Source organism: Triturus cristatus, chromosome 4_2, assembly GCF_964204655.1.
Source record: "Triturus cristatus chromosome 4_2, aTriCri1.1, whole genome shotgun sequence".
NCBI classification, from domain to species: Eukaryota; Metazoa; Chordata; class Amphibia; order Caudata; family Salamandridae; genus Triturus; species Triturus cristatus.
In genome coordinates, this window is record NC_140586.1 from 837087948 (window position 1) to 837105995 (window position 18048).

The 18048-nt window shown below is 42.6% G+C and overlaps 1 protein-coding gene across 2 annotated transcripts in view; it reads right to left on the bottom strand.

The window, feature by feature from the left end:
• UROD (uroporphyrinogen decarboxylase) overlaps positions 1 to 18048 on the bottom strand; it is a 149645-nt gene that overhangs the window by 49536 nt on the left and 82061 nt on the right. For both annotated transcript variants that reach the window (XM_085602811.1, XM_085602810.1), the window contains one exon: positions 11139 to 11276. In XM_085602811.1, coding sequence (XP_085458937.1) covers positions 11139 to 11276 — 138 coding nt within the window. The remainder of the gene's footprint in view (positions 1 to 11138; positions 11277 to 18048) is intronic.

Genomic DNA, 18048 nt, shown 5'->3' on the forward strand with positions numbered 1-18048 from the left:
GAAATACAATTAAAAACCGAGATTTTAAAATGTTATCTATTCCATTCATTTACTTTGATAGTATTTGGTTGAGTTGCCGAGCAATAAAGTACCGCCTCTTACTAATTTTCATTATGGTTAGGCATAATAAGGGTCCTCCTGCCTCAGCAGTACATGATGCAATACCACAGGCCGTTACTAGGTGTCACCATAGATCAGGCGCACAAGGATGTAGTATCATAGATCAGGCGCACAAGGATGTAGTACCATAGATCGTCACTAGATGTCCTCACAGCGCATTAGCCTATGACTGCAATTCAATAGGATGTAACTAACTGTCCAATGTCCACCCAGGGCACACACCACAACCTAGAATTTCTATGGTAAAAACAGTTCGGTCATCCGTGGAAATGAGCAGGCACAAAGAGGATGGAGTTTCACCACTTGTGTGTGTAATTCTCTGACCCCTGCCTAGTGTGCAAGTGTGTGACAGTCCTCGTCTGTCTCCTGAAGACTAAGGATGGGCGGAGTCGGCGGAGTACCACTACACAGAATTCTGCAGAATTGATGATAACCTCAGGGAATTCTGCTCAGCAAAACTCTGTTCCGTCTCATCATAATTAATAAAACAGAAACCTCACATACCCTTGGTAAGACAAGTAACTATCATTACATGCTAAAATGCATATAATCATCTCACAAAAGTGAAAATGAAAATACAGAAAGCAGTGAGAGAGGTGATGATTTTGGTGTCCTCACTAACCTAGGGAGAGAACCAAGCAGATGCCTTGAACACAAAGAGCACATCATGCTGAACAATTGGTGGTGGTCCCATCCTCCGAGGACCACCTCAAACACAGTTCTGGGCAAAAAATACAATCCCAACCAAAGGCCCTGCAAAGCATTATGTGACATTAATCTAGAGTGCAGTTAATATTATAGTATCCAATATCAAAACATTCCTAAAGGTGCAGGCTCTCGGGCTCAGCTGAGAGCTAATACTATAATATTCACTAAACTCTAGAATCTCGCCCCATAATGCTTTGCTGGGCCTTTGGTTGGGGTTGTATTTTTGCCCATAACTTTGCTTGGGATGGTCCTAGGAGGATGGGACCACCACAATCATTGAGCATGATATGCTCTTTGTGATCAAGGCACCTGTTTGGTCCTCCCCCTAGGTTAGGGGGAACCCCAAAATCATCACCTCTCATTGCTTGATATTTTTCAATGCTCACTTTTGTGAATTGGTTATATGCTTTGTAGCATGTAAAGGTACAATTGTATCAAAGGAATGTGGGTGCAGTAACTTAATCCAGAATTTTTGAATGAACTCTGTGTTTTGCATAAATTGGGTGTATTGATAAAACAGGAATTTCACAAAAATGAAAATATAGCAAGCAGTGCTTTTAGTTAAACAATAAATCATTCTATCTTTACATGCTAAAATACAAATAGTCAGCTCACAAAAGTGAAAATGAAAATATAGCAAGCAGTGAGAGGTGATGATTTTGGGGTTCTTCCTAACCTAGGGAGAGGACCAAGCAGATGCCTTGAACACAAAGAGCACATCATGCTGAAATGATTTGGTGGTCCCATCCTCCTAGGACCACCCCAAGCACAGTTATGGGGAAACAATACAATGCCAACCAAAGGGCCTGCAAAGCATTATGGGACAATATTCTGGAGTGAAGTGAATATTATAGTATCCAATATCAAAACATTCCTCAAGGGGCAGGCTCTCCAGGCTCAGCTGAGAGCTAATACTATAATATTCACTAAACTCTAGAATCTCGTCCCATAATGCTTTGCTGGGCCTTTGGTTGGCATTGTATGTTTGCCTATAACTTAGCTTGGGGTGGTCCTAGGAGAATGAGACCACCACCAAATCGTTCAGCAGGATATGCTCTTTGTGTTCAAGGCATCTGCTTGCCCTCCCCTACGTAAGGGGTGACCTCAAAATCATCACCTCTCTCATTGCCTGGTATTTTTCAAAGTTCACTTTTGTGAATTGGTTTTATGCATGTAAAGGTAAAGTTGACTTACCACAGCTTTGTGGGTACTGTAGGTAACTCCACTGCGTAGCAGAGTGGGAATTCTTGCATGAATTACGTGTTTTCAATTAAATGTGTAGTTACCAAATCTCTGCAACCTTCACTAGCGGAGCGGAGTACATTGCCCACGGTTACTGAAGTGTCAGTGAATGCCAATGTCAAACACCCGTTCATTGTCTCTTACATACTTCATTAATTTGACCCCTAGAACCGTTTACACCATCACTGGTGTCCTCCAAGCATGTTTGAAAGCAAACACATAATATCCCGAAAAGAGCTGTTTTAGAGGCAGGAGGGTGGGTTTTATCCACAGTGCAGTGATGCCTCCTGTGGCATGTTTAGCTCTATACATCTGGAAAAAAATTAATGAATAAAAAGCAGAAAGTGTGGCGCTCTGAGGTTACAAAATTGTCTCAGGATGTTCTAGTAATGTGCAAAGTGACTTGCTGTATAATATGTGTAGGGTACCTTTAATAACGAAAATTCCTATAAGGAAAAGAGGCTGAATTTCTAGGATATAAAACAGCAGTGACTTGCACCATTGTACATATCTCCTAAAAAGACAGCCAGCTGAAGGTGGGCCTTCAGAACGTCCTGCACAGCTGAAACATGTTAACTCCTATTTAGTAGGTAGCGCCTGCACCGAAGGCACACTATACAATGTGGTTTTAAGCTCTCACTCATACCTACGCTTGAAGGCAGTTTCGCCACTCTACTACCTTTTACTAACACCAGCGCCAGACAGCCAGGCACAAATTATGATTTCTTGTAACAAAGAGCTATGGACGCAACTTCCCTCCTTGTATATTGTTATGATGAAGCTTGGGGCAATCAAATCCTTTGGTCTTCTCCCCGTGAAGGACAAAGAAGTCCTCATCAGAGGAGTTAATCGGGATAAGTGAAGTTTATATTAACACAGATCCGACTCTTGGCCTGAGGTGCTAAAATATTAAAGCAGACATTATGTAAAAAAACAAAACTAAAACGTTGGAAAAAGGGCAATCACGTCACAGTTCACAAAAGATAATAAAATAAAACATAGGGCAGTTCTCGGTGGTGGAGGGTTTTTGAGGAGAGAATTGGGGATTGAGCGGGACTGACAGTAAGTGCAGGGTGTAAGAGAATTTGTCCATAATGAATCAACAACCGAAGGGTGAATTTGGGAGGCTTTTCAGAGTAAAAACCTTTACTTTTTCATTCAGTTAAACCGTGAATAATCAAGGATAGAGGAATGAAGTGGGATTGGGAAGAAATGCAAATAGGAGGTCATTATTTTTTAAATATGGCATCTGCATTTCAGACCCTTGCTGCTCTGCAAAGTGGCTTTACCCCTTCTTGGGCAACTTAGAATAAGTAATTTCTTGGCTCCTACTACATGATTCTAACTCTTTCATTTGTGCATCACTTTACTGGACCACGCTAGGTCAGCCTTGTCCTTCAAAACGACTAGTTTAGATATGGAGGTACGGAGGGTTTAATTAAATTTGTTATCATGTTTTGCATAACGTTAAAGAGCCTACATCTCTCAATGGTATGGCTGGTATTTGACTCATAATGTTTCCTTTTGTACCAGCTAACAAGCACATGATAAAAATACAGAATAAGGTGATGGAGTCAATGTTCTATAATTTCTAGTGGCTACATTTTGGTAAAATAATGGAAGGGATTATTGAATATATTGATTTTTATAGCTCGTATTTTGGGGTGGTGCCTTGCTTCACTCTAGTCTGCAACAGGAGAGTAGCAGTTTGAGGACATTCAGAGACTGGTCAATTCATGAGGTTCCTTCCAGAGTTGGCGCTCTTTCATTGGGAGTTCAATCGCGGTGTTTGGAGAATCATTAAATGGATGTGGTACAGAACGGCAGGTTGTCCCCTCATTCAAGAGTTCAGGGTACCTCCTTCCACTATTACCTGTGCAGCTCGTGCTTGAAATGAGTCAACTAAGGGGACCGCCAGGTGTTCATCGAAGGGGTAGATATTGGTGCAGGTGGTGAGGTGCCCCTTTATCCCTTGGGACCCAACTGGCACACCAGGATCTTCTCCACACCCCAGCCTGAGACAGCTTGGCAAGGCAAGCAAGGAGGTTGTCGGGGCAGGTTTGATTGGCCACCAGTCTCTTCAGGTTCTCTTGTTCCTAACTTCCCTCTTACTTTTATGCAACAGGCGCTACATTTTCTGCTTGATTCTATCTAAAGTCTTCTATTCTGCTTCCCATTTTTGACTTTGTGCACAAAGCAAGAGTGGGAGTGCACGAAATTGGCTATGTAGAAGGTGTTGTTTGTCAGCACATATTGTTTGGCTTTTGTTATTCTCAATTTGTTTAGCTTGTACGAGGAAACATGGCTATGAATGGTTTAGAAGGATGTGGTGGGGGTGGTGGTAGGGGAATATCTGTTTGAATCGCATGTTGCCAATCAATTTTTTTCTCTATAGACTACCAGACAATAACCTTATAGCCCAGCAGTCAGGTTTTGGAGGGCGGATCGAGGTATATGACTTACATGGGTGGAGCCTTGGGCTGTGTATATTGTAATAAAATGCTGGGTTACATTTAGCAGACTATTATTTTTAATTGGTTACATAACAATAGGTGAAGAGGGGAGGGGGCACTATGGACTCCTCCTGAAAGATTATTTACACCTAGTAGTATCAAAATGGCAGCTGCAGTGTCCCAAAGGCAGCACCTTACCGAAGGTGTCAAATAAAACATGATGAGAAGGGCTTGACAGCTACTTGGACACAGATCCCCATTTATCTCATCTTGCGTGCAAATCAGGCGTCTCACACTTTTACTACTAGTGCCTTACTCAAGTCTGATTTTTTGTTGCTGCGGTCTTCCAATGCCAACTACAACATGTCCAGATTATCTCTCTTGGTATGGTGCCCCCTGCGGTCTACCTCCTACTGTTAAAAGCCACAGGATGGCATCGGTGATTGCCAGCCAAAGCGGATTAAATCGGAGGCTGAGAAAACAAGAAAACAGCAGAAGTGAAGGAGTAGCTAGAACATGCTGTGTTGTCTAGTCCTGGAAGCCAGGAGCTAATCTATAAAAGGTCAGCGAGATTTGCCACAAGCCCAGCCTCCCCAGAGTGGCTCGGGTTTCTGGCATAAGCAGGCACAGGAAACATAGCTGGATAGCAAAGCCATGACTGCTGATAATGTGTACACATAGTGCAGGTGCAGATGTTGAGACACAGTGTGGCTCTTTCTGCTAGCCAGCTGTCTAACTTCAACGCTTGAAAGTCTTTTAGCGACAAAACGTGATCAATGTCTCTCTCACACAGAAACATATTTAAAGGAAATCTTCCTGAAATTGTGATAAGTATCAGACATAGAAGGGCATATTGTTTCCTGTGTTTTACAATTTGTCATTTTTTAAGGTTGTCTCCCAAAATTGCATACATAAACAGCGTTTCTCCTGTGTTTACAAAAATGTAGTGTTTATTTTTTATCACGCAGTGTGTTTAGAACCTAATAAACCACGATGGGTAAGAGGAAACAAATATCCTACATTTATTAATTACCTTGCTGAACATCAAATTGCAGTAGACTCATCCTGGAACATTCTTCCTTGCTGCTGCCTTCTAAAAATAATGCCACACTGTCTGCACCTCTACAGTAAGAGGTGACAATGCAATTCTCTCCCTCACTGCATTTTCTTTGGATGGCACTTTTGAGGGTGGAAGTCTGGGGCAATCTGCGTTGATCAGTGCTCATCTGTTTACACCGATACCGGCATAACCCCTTTTGGTAGGGTTTTACCTGTATTTAAAGGTTTAAAACAAAAACAGGAAAGCCTAGGTTCAGTTCAGTGGTTATGATGTTCACTGTAGAAGAAGATCTTACTTCTAGGCCCTGCTTCCACATTTAATCATATTAAGTGATTCTGCATAAACTAATACCTACTTAAGCCGCTGCTCGTTTACTTGCCCTCATTGCAAGCACTCCCATACGGAAGTAAGATCGATAATATTTTTGGTCTGCAACTGTATGAATTCGTGGGTGTTCTAGTTTCAATAGCATTCTTGCAATTATGGGCTAGTGCCTCGGTTATTGGTGTAGCAGGGCTTTTTAGATGAACCTGTTGGAGGTGGGGGATTAGTGGTATACTGTAACTCTCAGTGGGAGCATTGTTTCTTTGGCTGGTGCTCTTATCACAAAACCACCAATTTTTCCGATTGTTTGCATCTCACACTAGAGCGGCTATTTTGGTTCTGCGCGCTCTAGTGTTTCTCCTCTCTCCTGAGGCCATGTGCAGGCCGTGCTACATTAGGACAGCTGATCGGGGGCGAGCCACATGAAAGCTCGTCTGGTCCAGTCCGGGACCAGGGCTCAGAAGGCGGTCCAGTTTGCAATAGAGGACTGCCTTTCACATGCAAGTTCCTCTGATCTGTGAGGTGCTCTCCAGAAAGTACTGTTTCTCCTGTGCTCCTTCAAAACCTCCGCTCCACCTTACAATGCTTCCAGCACTTCGTGGCAGCTAAAGGTGCGAGTAAACCTAAAATAGAGTCAGTCACTGAGGTAGGGAAACAACTAGCAAAGTCCGGGCGGTCTCCCCCTGTGACTCTTTGGAACAAACTGAGACCAAGTCTTTACACAGTATTAAATGCACTTTGATTCATGCAAGATCAATGGTAATACATGCAGCTGATGCTCGCATGCTGGGAAGAGATAACAAGCTGAATGGTCTGTTTATAACAGAAACCTGGATCAGAGAGGACTCTGGGCCTGATGTACCGGCTGGGTATGTCATGCACAATGTGATCCGGCCTGATAGTGAGGGGCCGCCTTTATCTGCAAAGAAAAACGAGTGTGCTCCCCTTGGCTTGTACATGTGCAAGACACAGAATAATGTGTCATATTATCAATAAATCATAAATGCTCAGTGAATTTCTTATTAATTTACACACCACTGAGTACGGTAATGACATTTATTAGTTCATTTCAAGAGGTAGTATCGACAACATTTTTGGAGACTGAGTCTGTAGTAGTATTGGGGGATTTAAACATTAATTTTGATAATATTTTGGACACTACCACGTCTCAGATAGCCAATATCTGCTAGGTTTGGGAGCTGCAGCTGCTTGTCCAACAGCCAACTCACCAGGCAGGGCATCGATTGGATCACATGTATGCCAGAGCGGGATTGATCACGGTGGATGCTGTTGAGGCGGGGTTATGATCTGACCAGGAGGCGATATTTGTTCCACCTGCATACGTACCCGAGCAAAATTGGACAACACATGACTAAGGGATTGTTTAGAAAGCTCCAAACCGGATATTCAGTCAAATACTAATGTTGACTATGCATTTAACAAGTTCAATACCTGGATGAAGGAACCCTAGGTGAAGTGCTGCCTCTTAAACCAAGTATTTCACAGCTTACAACAACGACAACTCCCTGATATTCTGAAGAATCGACTCAGGCAAAAAGGAAGCGTAAAAGGCTAGAGAGGGTCTGGATACATGATTATTCTGAGGCAGGGAAAAAACTTACACATCAGAACTTGGAATATATAAAGGTATTGTGAAAGCCTCTAGGTGTAATTATTATCATAATAAAATTATTTGCGCAAACAGTCCTGCCAGAGAACTTTTTGTGGTCTATAACTCTCGTAAAAAGTACGCAGCACTTCCCCAAGGCTACCCAAACGCCAATGCTTTGTTCAAAACTGGCAGATTCCTTTCAGAAACAATTTCTATTTTTTTTATCATCAGTCACACTGACAGCAGAATCTGAAGATAAAATGAGGAGCACCTTGATCCAATCTAATTACTGGCCAGATTTTAGCCTGGTCGCAGAGGAGGAACCAATATCTAAAATTTAAATAATTAAGTCGGGCTCTCCTCTCGACCCATGTCTTATTAGGATTTTAAAAGAGTTAGCCTCCTTTTTCTCTCCTTTGATAACTATTCTGTGCAATAACTCCTTGGAGAGGGATGTGGTACCTGCTTTTTGCAAATCAGCACTAGTTACTCCACTGTTAACAGTCGACAGCCTGAGCAAAAAAACACAAACGTAAAAAGAACAGATACAGTCCAAGTCTCAGTCCTCAATCTTGTCTTCTTGCTTTATTCCAAGGTTCTTGTACACATTGTAATAGCTGAATTGTAGAAACGTGTGCACTACCCCGCGGACATCCCCTACTGCCTTTCCTGGTTACGTCTAGTTACTCCACTCTTTAAAAAGGAAATCTAGACCCCGGCATTTCTTCTAGCTATCAACCTGTCTCTCTCCTTCCGTTTTTAGCGAAAACCTTGGAAAGTTGGGTAAATACACAGCAGCTTATTACAGTGAGGAAACTGGATTGTTTAATCAGGATTCGGATCCTGCTTTAGCATTGAAATTGTACTCTGGCAGCTACCAATGACAAACAAAGCTCAATAGCACTCATCCTCCTAGATTTGTCAACCGCCTTCAACACAGTCTCTCATGCTATTTTACTGATTAGAGACAAGCCACTCAGATGGTTTGAATCCTTCCTGGAAAACAGAACTCAGGCAGTCCAGGTGACAACTTTTCACTCAGATTTGGAAAATATTGAACATGGTGTTTCTCAAGGGTCTGCTCTAAGTCCCATTCTTAAAATAAAAAAAAAAATTATATATTTTATATTTATGTATTATTTATATTGCGCCCTTGGTATATTGGATTGCCTCTTTTGGCTTTCAATTGTATGGTTATGCGGGTGACAATTAATAATCCGCATGGAAGACAACATCTCTCAACACCAGGAGAAATTCAATGGATTTTTGATCAAGGTAGCAAGCTGGATGAAAGCCAACTCTCCCCAACTAAATTCAGATAAAACTGAGGTTCTGATATTTAGTAATCCCTCGATGTAGTCCTATGTGGTGGCCCCAATCGTTGGGAGAATGTCTGGAACCAGCGTCCATAACCTATAATATAGTTGTGTTATTTGATAGCAAACTCATTGGAGTATTGGATTCATAAATTAATGTTTCATGCTAATGAAACAATTAAAGAAAGTCCTGCTTTTTTTCCCTTCAACATTCGACAGCTGCTGGTGTAAGCCCCGTTTTTAAGCAGACTAGACTATTGCAATTCTCTCCATGTTGTGCTTCCACATTACCTCATAAAAGAGGTTACAAATTATACACAATGTGGCAACTAGGTTGATGTTTGGGAGGAGTAAGTTTGACAGGGTCTCATCTTTGCTTGGCCAGTTGCAATGGCTCCCTGTTCATATTAGATACCCGTTCAAGGCCCTTTCTATGGCACATAAAGCCCTTTACCCAGTGGAATGGTCCTCATATCTCAGATATGTTTAAAACATACTTTACTTCCAGACGGCTATGTTCAACCTCCACCAATTTAATCACCGTACCTAAATACTGGAGAGCAAGACTGGGAAGACAGGCTTTTCTGTGGTTACAGCTCAGGCACGGAAAAGACTGCTGCCCGAGTTACGCCAAGAGCCAAGAAAATTTTACAATGTGCAAGGATCTAAATACCCATTTATTTACATAGGATTTGCCTGGAGCCACTTTGTATAGTAGTGTAGTCCTAATAGTACCCTGTCATGCCTACACTGTTTACAGAGAACATATACTGTGGGTCTGGTGGCAGACTGCTTTTTGCACCCCCGCCGCATATGGTACCCTATGGTTTGCATTAGCTTGCTCGCAGTGCCACTAGACTCTTCTGCTATCAGAAAGATGAGTTTTTGGCAACTTCAGAACACAATAACCTCAGACTCGTGGAAACAATATACTACTTTTCACCCAGTCACTCGTGCTTGCTTGTTTTGCTCTCAGAGAGATACAGAGAAGAAACAGTCAAGTGTTTTTACAATTAGAATTTATTGGACCGTAGTTCTTCTCATGTAGAATAAGTGCACTGTTACAACTGTAACACAGTTGCAGAGATATAGAACCAGCAGTACAGTGAAGAACAAGGAATAGTATTGTTCTACCATTTTGCAATAGTCACAAACATATACATGAATATGAAATGCATTACAAAATAATGCTCGTACTCCTAAGATGCCCGACTAGATGTACCCGAGTGTACCTAGCATGCATGTAGGTGCTAAAGAGCCTAAGCCTAAGACCCTATGAGCCAAGAATCCTGCTAGGATTGAGTCGAACCCCCATACCTGAATAGTGAGAGTGTGGACTTCGTCCTGGACTTGAGCTGGACACCCCGCAAGGGATCGTCATACCACTGTCAGCTGTAGCGATGGCATGCCAGAGCTGCAGCGTCTCTGGTCAGTCAGTGTGTCGGCCTTGAAGTCTTGGTTCCCTCCTGCCTTCTGATAGCAAGAGGTGCTGTATTTATACAGTCTATGTACGTGTGTTACCCATTGTTCAGTGTGAGGATGACTTTAGGGATTAAACCTTGTGCGTCGATGGGAAAGGTGAAGTATACCTCCTGGAGAGTTTACTCATCAATTATTCATATGCGCCAAGGATGACGTCTTACCAATATCGATTGGGAAAAACCCACCCTCAGCATGGATCTAGGTGAAAGGTTTAGTCCAAAAAAGGCTACAGTCCTTATAAGGCGTGATGTCCCTATAGGGCATTCTGTCCTTATTTGGAGTTATGTCCTTATAAGGCTTGTTCATATGAAATAACGGGAGCTGATGTAGGGAAAGTGTACGATGTTCCCTGGACCTATATTAGGGTACAGATATGAAACATAACAGTATGCGAGTTTGTTAAAAAAAAGTGTATTCGTTTGCCAGCTCCAGGATACCCTTTGGTAATTGCGCACTCTATAAAATTAATAAATGAAGCAGAGTACATTTAGTGTTGCTAGGCGGATATCAGTTGCAATAGGTACTGGATGGCAGGAAACATACTCATCTAAACCATTAAGAATTGGTCAATTATTTTAAAATTTGACTATGTATGAAAAGTACAAATTGGTTCCAAATAATTAATTTTAATAAGAACAGCAATAACGGGACAATTACATACATACGTTGTCATAGAAAGAGTTAAACCTCGGGTTGTTGAATTCATTCTCATAATGCACGGCTGCTTTTCCAACATAGATGCTACTTAGATTACAGAGAAGTAATACATGCTGGCCAGACCCATTCCCCGCTGCCCCTTGGACACACCATCGTCACCTTACCATAGGCACAACCTCCAGGGCCGCCTCTTGCAGCTTGGCCTTCACTCGTGTGGCAATCTCGCGCATGTACGGCAGGGAGAACTCAGCAAATTGATTGGGACCAAGACATCCGGCATGGGATTCGAACACCTGAAGGGCCTATTGGAGAAAAATGGTGAAGAAGAAACAATATGACCAAAGCAACATTAAAAACAATTGATACAAGATTGTAATCTGGTCCTAATGGATGTTTTATTTACTTTAGTTGTCGTTGTAACCCACAAGCCAGGATCATGCAACTGGGTGGCGGCGTCCACAAGTAGGGAAATTAGCAACATCATAATCTCCATGACAGGCATGACTTTCCATAAGGAAACAATTCACAGGGGATGAAGCATCTTCGCAAGTTTAGGGCAGCGAGAGCCACTCACACTTTGCAGGAAGGGCAAAAATGTAAAACATAGGTTGTTCAGTTTGATCTGATCAGGACTTTTTTAGCATGCTGTTTGGTTCTGTAATTAGGAGCGAAACCTTAGCTATGGGACATTTTGTCAGAAGAAACTAGGCGCTCTATAAGGATTATGTTACTTACCCTGTAAGCATCTGTTCTTGGCAGGTAGAGCTGTAGATTCACATGCTTTGCATACTCCTGCCATCTAGTGTTTGGTCCGGATGTCTGCAATTTGTTTTTCTTCGAAGAATTCTTTAACAGTCACGGGGTAAAGTGACTCCTTTCGGTGATAATGTGCATCGACTTCATTGTTAGATTGTTTTCCCGCAAGAGTGTGAGAATGGAGTAAGTAAGTGTAGCATAAAGATGACCATGCGTACGTAAGGTGCATAATAAGAACTGCAACAACCAGAGGTGTCCAGGGAGGATGGATGGTGCATGTGAATCTACAGCTCAACATGCCAAGAACAGATGCTTACAGGGTAACATAATCCGTTCGAGGCATGTGCGCTGTAGATACACATGCTTTGCATAGACTATATAGCAGTATTCTCCCAAAGCGGTGCCTAACCAGTGGGTGTTGCAGTTGTTTGAAAAAGTGTTTTTAGCACTGTTTATCCAACATTAGCCTGTTGACGTGCTAATACATCCACACAATAATGTTCAGTAAATGTGTGTGGTGTAGACCATGTAGCTGCTTTACATATGTCAACTATGGCAATGTTGCCTAAAAAAGCCAGAGATGCTCCTATTTTGCGAGTTGAATGTGCTCTAGGAGGTAGAGTTAAAGTTCTTTTAGCTTTAACATAGCAAGTTTGAATAAATTTAACAATCCATCTAGAAATACTGGATTTAGATATAGGATTTCCTTTATGAGGTGGAGCAAAGGTAACAAAAAGTTGTTTTGCGAAAATCTTTTGTCCCCATCAATAGAATATAATAGTGCTGTTTTGACATCAAATGTATGTAGAGCTCTTTCTGCTACTGAATCATGTTTAGGGAAGAACACAGGTAACTCAACTGATTGGATAATATGAAAAGCAGATACCTCTTTTGGGTTTGTACGAAGAACCACTCTCTTTATGAAGTTGAAAGAAGGGTTCATGCCTGTAGCTCACCAACACATTTTAGTGAAGTGAAAGCAATTAGAAAGGCAACTTTCCATGAAAGAAACTCTAATGAACGATTGTTTAAAGGTTCCTAAGGTGGACCCATAAGCCTTGTGAGAATATTAAGGTTCCAAACCGGTGCAGGTGGTACCCTGGGCAGTTTTTAAGGCCTTCGATAAAGGCTTTAAATACTGGAACTTTGAATAGGTATAAATATTGTCTGTTTTGGGAATATGCAGCTACTGCTGCAAAGTGTATTCGAATGAATGCATGTTGTGGATACAAAAGAGAACAAATATTATCTTGTATAGATGCATCTAGTGGATCAATTGTATTATTATTACAATAGATCACAAACCATTTCCACTTTGCTGCATAACATGTCCTAGTGGTAGGTTTTCTTGTGCTTCCTTAAGAATTGTCATACAATCTGGTGGTAGGTTTAAGTATCCAAATTCTATGACTTCAGGAGCCAAATCGCTAGGTTCAGTTCCTTGGGGTTTGGCTGTATGATTTCTCCATGGTTCTGTGTGAGAAAGTTTGAAGTTATATGAAGCTTCTGGTGTGAAACTTTTGAGAGTTCCAATAGTATGCTGAACCATGATTGACGAGCCCATGTGGGAGCCACCAGAATCAGTGTGAGAGTTGTCTGCCTGAGCTTACGAACCAGACATGGAAGGAGAGGAGGGAAAAGCGTAAGCAAATATCCCTGACTAGTTGATCCATAGTGGTGTGGGAAGAGGTGTTGTGCCGCGGCCAGGGCGTCTGACTCCAGAATCTGGGGATCACAGTTCGAACCCTGCGCCGGCGGCAGATAGCCCAGCACCATGTGACTCTGGGCAATAGCTTGCTTAATCTTCCCAACGGCCCCCAGCGCCTAGAGACCCTTACGGGTGATTGTTCGCGCTTTACAAATGTGGATTATTATTATCATCCATAGAGCATAGCCTTTGGATAGAGGGTGTGGGAACCTGGAGGCGAAGTCTGGGCATTTTGAGTTCTCTGCTTTGGCAAAGAGGTCTATTTGTGATAATCCCCATTTTTGGAAGTACAGAAGGAGAACTTGTGGGTTAAGTTCCCATTTGTGTATTTGTTGCCTCATTCTACTGAGGAGATCGGCAAAGATGTCTGTCCCTAGAAAGTGCTCTGTCAGTAGTTAGATTTTCTGATGGATTGCCCTACGCCAAATAGTCTGAGAGAGGCACGACAGCTGGAAAGTGTCCCCCCCCGTGGTTTTTGTACATAGTACACTGTTGTCATATTGTCTGTCCAGACTTGAGAAACATTCCCTATCAGATGAGGTAGAAATGCTTTTAACGCTAACTGAACTGCTTGTAGTTCTAGGTAGTTGATGTGATGGTTCTGTTGGGTGGTATGTATCCCAAAGACTCTGAACTGTCAAATGTTGCAAATGTGCCACCCACCCTGTGAGATGTGTCTGTTGTAAGCACAACTTGTGGAACAGGGTTGATAAAGGGCTGCTCTTTTGATACATTTTCTGTGTTCCATCACTGCAGAGAGCGATTAGTGTGGCTGTCTACCAACACTAGATCTGTTAGCTGACCCTGTGATTGATTACACGGACGTGCTAAGCATTCTTGTAGAGGACGCATGTTTAGTCTTGCATGAGACACTATGGCAATGCAGGACGCCATCATCCCCAGTAGTTGCATGAAAGTTGTGACTGGTAGATACTGGTTGTTTTGAAACTGGAGTAAGAACGTTTGAAAATTGTGAATCCTGGCTGCATTGGGATATGATAGAGCTATTGGAGTGTTTAGGATGGCTCCTAGATATGGTTGTATTTGTGCATGGACTGCAAATCCTAACTGATGTAAAAGGTTTATGGTGATTTGTGTATGTTGTACACACTTCGGATGTGTGTTGGCTTTTATGAGCCTATCGTCTAGGTATGGGAAGACATGTGTTTGTTGTTTTCGCAGATGTGCTGCTACCATTGCAAGGCATTTGGTGAACAGTCTGGGTGCAGTTGTTACTCCGAATGGAAGTACTTTGAACTGATAATGATTTTTTCCTATCACAAATCTGAAGTAATTGCCATGTGGTGGGTGAATGGGTATATGAACATAGGAATCCTTTAAGTCTAGTGTTGCAATAAAGTCGCCTTGCTGCAAAAGTGGAAGTACTTGTTGCAGTGTGACCATATGGAAGTGTTCTGATAATATGTATAGGTTTGATGGCCTGAGATCCAAGATTGACATTAATGAACCGTCCTTTTTGGGAACTAGGAAGTATAGTAAATAAACCCCTGATCCTTGTTGTTGTAATGGGACAGGTTCTATAGCTTCTTTTGTTAGAAGAGCTTGTACTTCTTGTTGGAGCATATGTTGGTGTTCTAAAGACAGTTTGTGAAATTGAGGTGGAATGCTCGGAGGGTTGCTTTTGAGCTCCAGGCAATAACCATGTTGAATAACGTACAACACCCATTCGTCTTGTTATTGGTTGCCAAATGGGAAGAAACTGTTGTAACCTTCCCCGACAGGCGATGAATGATCGGGAGGGAAGTGATAGCAAGTCACTGTTTGTAAGTGGATGAAGAGGTGCGTGTTGGTGTACCTCTACCTTTAAAGTGGTTACCACTATACCCACCCTTACAGAATCCTCTAGAGGGGGAAGATGGTTTGTGTTTTGTATGAAGATGTGCTGGCATCTGTGGTATTAGTCTTGGAGGCCCCTCTGTAGAAGGCACGACAAAAGGAACCTCTAGTAGAAGGAGACTGAAGTCCTCTCATTGATTGTGCCACTTCTGTATCCTTTTTCATGCGATTGGTCTGAGGCCCAAAGAGGTGTTCCTTATCAAACTGTTCATTAAGAATAGTTTGTTGAACTTTTGCTGTGAATGAGGAAATTCTGAGCCATGCTTGTCTCACGAGAAGAATGCTGACGTTGACTCCTCTAGCTGCAGTGTCTGCAGCATCGAACGCTCATCTGATGGAGGAATTAGAGATAAGCTTGCTTTCCTGCACTTTTTTCTTGTGTTCTTCAGGGAGATATTGTTATGGTTCTTCCATCTCATCCCGGTGTGCCCTATCATACCTAGCCAATAGGTCTTGTGTACTGGCTATGCGACAAGGATTGGCTGATTGAGCAGCTATTTTTTACCCCCGAGGCATCTATTCATTTTGATTATTTATCAGGAGGTGGTGCCTTCCTTGAGGTTTGTGAATTTGCCCTTTTACGGGCATTAGAAACTACTAAAGAATCTGAAGGCAACTGGCCTTTAATAAAAGCTGGGTCAGATGGTGGTGCGGGGGCGTTCTATTTTTTTGTCCATCCTAGGTGTTCGGATACGTGCTCTAACTGGATCCTTGGAAATATCGTCAGCATGCCTCATCATACTTTTAACAAAGGCATTGGGATGTTCTGTGTGTTTCCTAAGCTTTCAAATAGGAAATCCTCTTCCAGGGCTTCATTATGTAAAGTCACCCCATGGTAAGTGGCTGCCCTAGCAATTAACTCCTGATATGCAGTATTATCATCAGGAGGGGGGAGATTTAGCTGGATATAGATCCGGGTCTGTGTCTACAGGTGGGTCTATATTGTAGTCATCCCATGGATCAGGTGGTGGCTGGTCATAGGTGTCATCATCATCTACTATATCATGATTTGTATTTGGAGAGCCTGGTGGTGTGATGTGTAAAGGGTCTAAGCTGTTATAATAGGTACTGCTGAAGAAGGTGGAGGGTGTTTGAGGTATGTTAATAGGACTAGAAGCGATGTCCTTTTACGTCTTGAGGGGAATTATTTATTCAGGGTCTATTTTCCTTCTGGAAGATGGTATTACTGGCTCAGTTGTAATGTGGCCAGTATCAGGATTTATATGAATTTATTTACTTTGGATCCAGCTTTTGCTTCATTGTCTCTAAAATATGCTCCGGTGGCTTTAAAGGAGCCTCTTTATGTTTTGGTGCAGACATTTTCAGTGCCAAGCTGGATTTGTCTTTGGATCCAAAATGTTTTGGATCGGAAGGGGTATCATCTCAGCTTGAGCCTGAGCCGGAAGGCTTGACTTGCTGTTTTGGTGCCAAGCTGGAAGGCGGGGCGTTGGAAGCAGAGTCTCAGTGCTTAACATGGCTTGGTGGCCCAATAGCCTTTTGTTTAGTTTGAGTGGATTTGGTGGGCAAAGGGAACGTCGTGGGACTCTAGTTAGATCTCCAACTCGGAATCGGAGTCACTGCAGGTCGCTTCATCTAGCCAGACGGTCCCGCAGAGACTTTTCAGATTGGAACGATCCACAAGCGTAGCAGTCTTCCTCTTTATGCTCCGGGGAGAGACCGAGGTTACAGACCTTAAAAAGGTCAGTGCACGGGTATTTTGAATGGCACAGAGGACAGAATTGAAATGGAGTCCGTTCCATTGGCAGAAGACACGATGATGGATCTTCAAGTGGAAGTAGATCGAGGAAAACGAGCTAGGCCTGGATGCAGCAGTTGGAGTTCCCGATTTAATAATGAAAGTTTTCCGAAATTTTCAACACGCAGAAGGTAGAAACGAGATCAAAAACAATACCGAAAAGGGTAAGTGAATTGTGTCCCGAAGGGATCCCGATTGACTGTTTAGAATCGGCGCACTGCAATACACGTCCGAACCCGATGGAGGAAAGAAAACAAATCTAACAATAGAGTCGATGCCCATGCATTACCACCGAAAGGAGGAGTCACTGTACCTAGTGAATGGAAAAGACTTCTTAGAAGAAAAACAAATTGCAAACATCCGGACCAGACATTCGATGGCAGAAGTATGCAAAGCATGTGTATCTACAGCACACATGCCTCAAACATTATTATTATTATGAAGGAGGAGGGCGTAGTGTTACGGAAGCTCCTGTAACAATGGCTGGTATCATCAGACGAGCAGAACTCTAGACTTTGCGTGAATGTCTAATGCGTTCCTCCTTGCGCGTTGCAGTGGTGTGTAGGTGGGGCGAGCGCATTGACTGTGTTCAAACTTCCGAAGGGAGTCAAGGGGGCAATATGGCAAGGTAGCTTTCCCACTCCCCCAGCCCCTGCCATGCACCCTGAAAATGCATTACTATATGGGCCTTTTACAGCATTACAGGCTGAAAGCAATAGGTGTTCCAAGCAGTACTGAAAGAGCCCGAATGAAATATTCTTAGATTTCAGCTTCTGCCACAATACCTGGGAGTATTATTTCTCTGCAGCAAGACATAACGTATGAGCCAATCAGAATAAAATGTGCATGCAACAGAAACCCTGACTTGCAGCACAGAGCATGTCACCTGACTGAAAAGGACAGTGTTTTAACCAATGCAAGTAGCATCTTCTTCGCGCGATTGCACACTAGGTTAATCCATAACGTGTCAACAGTTTACAAATGACTACAGCTGATT